This window comes from Pteropus vampyrus, unplaced genomic scaffold (assembly GCF_000151845.1).
Source record: "Pteropus vampyrus isolate Shadow unplaced genomic scaffold, Pvam_2.0 Scaffold5, whole genome shotgun sequence".
Classification (NCBI taxonomy): domain Eukaryota; kingdom Metazoa; phylum Chordata; class Mammalia; order Chiroptera; family Pteropodidae; genus Pteropus; species Pteropus vampyrus.
The window spans coordinates 17,938,665-17,942,227 of record NW_011888786.1 but is presented as its reverse complement, the minus strand read 5'-3'; the positions used below and the strand labels follow the sequence as shown (position 1 = coordinate 17,942,227).

Genomic DNA, 3,563 nt, shown 5'->3' with positions numbered 1-3,563 from the left:
GAAATAACTTTTTCTTCCAGTATCAAAAAGAAAAACAGACAATCTCAAACATTTTTGAAAACTCTTCTATATAATCAGGGCGGTGACCTTGAGTAAAAAACACCTCTAAGTCATCATGTTCCTGATAGAGAGTTCTTGTAGGTACATTCAGAAATTGCTATGGGTTTTTAAAAAGATGTCCCCAGACGTATATTAATTTTTTTAAAAAATCAGTGGCCAAACTTCCCACCCCCCCCAAAACCAATAATCCTAGGAGCCTAAACTAAAAACTGGTAACTGAGGAGTTTCTGTAAACCTGCTTCTGGTGCAACGAGATTTGGCAGTGGCCCGTGTTCCATGCTGATCCTATCTTGGGGGCGTGTGTGGCACAGGACTTAAGGAAACACGAATCTAATTGATCCAAGGATGTACAGTTGCTAGGAGGGTATTAACCTCGTTTACTGCCGGGGGCTTTGAACGGTTTCCCTATCAAACAGCTGTTAAGTAATGAGTAACTTTAAGGAATAACACGACACATGATAATGTTATTACCACTTGGAATAAATAAGAAAATGTTCAATTTTAGAAAACTTACCACCGAGACAGGGTCCATGGCCTCTTGCTTGACAGGGACAGGGTCAAACATGAGCATTCTTTTAGTCAAGCTTTCTAGGGTGCTCTGGAGTTTGGCCTAGAAAATAAAACAAGGTATTCATCTAAATTCCCAAGAATTCTTTAAATATAAACTAATAAAAATAAAATAAAATATTCTTCACCCACTCCTCCCCGCTTCTTCCTTTCCATAGCCCCCAGAATGGCTAGAATTTGTTCCTTTTACCTATGAAAGATGCCGTATTTTATATAATTAAAACCAGATTCCATGGTTATAACCGGATGAGAGCCAACTTGCATTCCTAACTCAAACGCATAAACTCTGATATTTCTGGAACAAAATGTCCAGCTCCTTCTTAACAGCAAAGCTGAAGATGGCTGTGCAACTCAACAGAAGTTCACATTATATATGAATGTTAGACCTTTTCCTTATTTTCATTACAAAAAAAAGAAAAAAAAAACCAGGAAAAAGAAGAGAAGCAAAAAGAAAACCTAGACACAACCATCATTAATATCTTTGTTTTTATCTTTGCAAACTTTTTAATCAATTATTGTGTACATACAATTTAGACCCCATAATTTCACTTGACAATTTGTGAAAATGTGTTTTTTTCAGTAAGTATGGTTCCATACCAAATTCAGTATGCCACTGTGTGAGCAGATCAGTTCACACAAATAATCCCCTTTTATAGGGCACTTAGGTTGCTTCTAAATTTTTACTGTTACAGACAGCAATGAGCATCTTTATACTTACATCCTCCTGCATATCCTTAATTAATTTTTAGATATGTTTTATGAAGGGGAATTCTTGGGTGACGAGCATGTGTATTTTCCAAAGCATCTTATATATCATCCAGAAGAGATGCTCTATTACTTCCATCGATAAAATAGAACCCATTTCCCAACACTTCTACCAGTAATGCGTTTTATCACTTTAAAAAAGCTTAGTCAATTTGTTAGAATCCAAATGGCCAATGGTTTTTATCCTAAATTGATTTAATTACTGAAGTTAAATTTCTCATTTCTATTTACCATTTACATTTCTTCTTTTGAGAAATGCCTATTCAAGGTCTTAAGACGCCCCGCACCCCTCCCCCTCCCCCATCTAACCGTTTTCTAAGCACTTTTTATATCTGAAGAATATTAACTTGTATTCACACCCATTCTTGCAAATTTCTCACTAGGAAATCGGCCAATCTTTATCCTAATGCAAAGGAAATTTGCATCTTGATCCTGTTCAGTCTTTCCCTTCTATGCTTCTATTGTTCTAGCACTAGTCTACATAAAACCAACTGCTCCCTCATAGGACAAAACATTAGTCTGCTCGATATTCATCTGCACTTCACGTGTTACGGAATCACTGCGTGGCTACTACCCAGACCTTCAACAACCTGCTTTCAGACAGTCACTCTCCAAATTTAGTTTAAGTACTCAGTGCTTTGGTTAGAGGTGAGGCCTTTATAGATCACTTTGGTTTGGGTGGAAAAGTGAACGAGTTTTAAGACTAAGTTCTACCTGAAAGAGCTGTAAAAGACCCTGGTTCTGGATTTCTTCTTCGATTTCAGTATTAAAACTCCCCATTCGACCTCCATGATAGCAATCCTGTAGTTTGTTGTGCCCACGACCTATGAGTTAAACTAAGACATCTTCACATACAATATTAAAAGTAATACTGTGTAAATTCTTGTGCTTCAATGCTCCGTTGAATAAAGACTGCTCTGGGTCTCATGACAACATGTGACTATCATTATTAACTCAACATAAGGCCCTGACTTCAAAATTCAGTTTTCTTACATCACAGGATGTATTATATTAATCTGCAAACAAAATCTAATACCGGACTGCTCAGATCAATGGTGCTACTTCCCTCTTATGTAGTATAGCAAGAACAAACCCCAACAGCCAGCGAAAAATGGATGATTTCATAATGAAGGATAAAAACCCCTTTTGTGCCTTGAGATCTATTATTAACCAATTCCCAGCCTAGCAGCTGTACAGATGGATACGGCTCTAAGAATTGCTGTCCAGTGCCCCATAGCGGACCTTAAACAAAAGATGTGAGACCTCCTGCTTATATCAATGAGGTCGAATAATTCAGCAGCCCTGACCCACCGGTTGGCCACCCCTCCCCCAAGCCTTTTAAATTGACTTCGCTCTTACAGATTCATCCACTCCACTCGACGGCTTCTTGATGCAAATCTTTCTAAATAAAAGCACTCATATTCTCAGGTGTGTAAGGAAAGCCCTGGTCTTGAGACTCAGGAGTTTCGTCCTAGCCCTGCCATGCGGCAACTCTTCTCACACGTAAAATGCGAAGGCGCCTCTTTCATCTACTTCCTATAAAATCTTGACCCACAATGTTTTAGGAAGATTAAATTAGAATTTAAAACACACACACGTTTGTTTGCCTTCTAAATTGTTTATATCAACGAATATACAATTTTTGGATATACACACTGCACACACAGCATTTAATTTGTTGGTTCCAGCTTCTGGAGCAATGTAAGGTATCTGCCTCTTTGCCAACATACCTAGCCTTAGAGGTCAACCCCCCACCCTTAAGAAGATGCAGACTGAAGGCAGTTTAAAAGTTAACTGAGATCTCATGTAGGGCCCTGTTCCTGTACCACTGTACCACGGCAATGGCTTCCTAGCGTCTCCACACCTCGGCCCGCATGTTCTACCATCCTTAAGAGCACACAGTGGAATTAAGATGATGGGCTCTGGAGTTCATTTTGGTTCAAATTCTAACTCCACCATTTAGCTCATAAAGCCTTCAATGGCTTTTCTTAATGCCTATAACAATGACTACTGAATCCATTTAAAAACAGATTACACATTAACCTGCTATATCTTCGATAATTTAAGACATTCTCGAAATCGTTTTTGTTAATTTTTGTTTTAAGAACATTAGTGCTTTGTAAGACTTGTAATCATAAGAGAAAAAATAGTCTAATACAAAGCATCTGTTC

At 38.1% G+C, this 3,563-nt stretch overlaps 1 protein-coding gene across 1 annotated transcript in view; it reads right to left on the bottom strand.

The window, feature by feature from the left end:
- KLF3 (Kruppel like factor 3) overlaps window positions 1–3,563 on the bottom strand; it is a 41,434-nt gene that overhangs the window by 20,307 nt on the left and 17,564 nt on the right. The window contains exon 2 of the mRNA XM_011365648.2: window positions 575–670. Coding sequence (XP_011363950.1) covers window positions 575–631 — 57 coding nt within the window. The 5' untranslated portion in view covers window positions 632–670. The remainder of the gene's footprint in view (window positions 1–574; window positions 671–3,563) is intronic.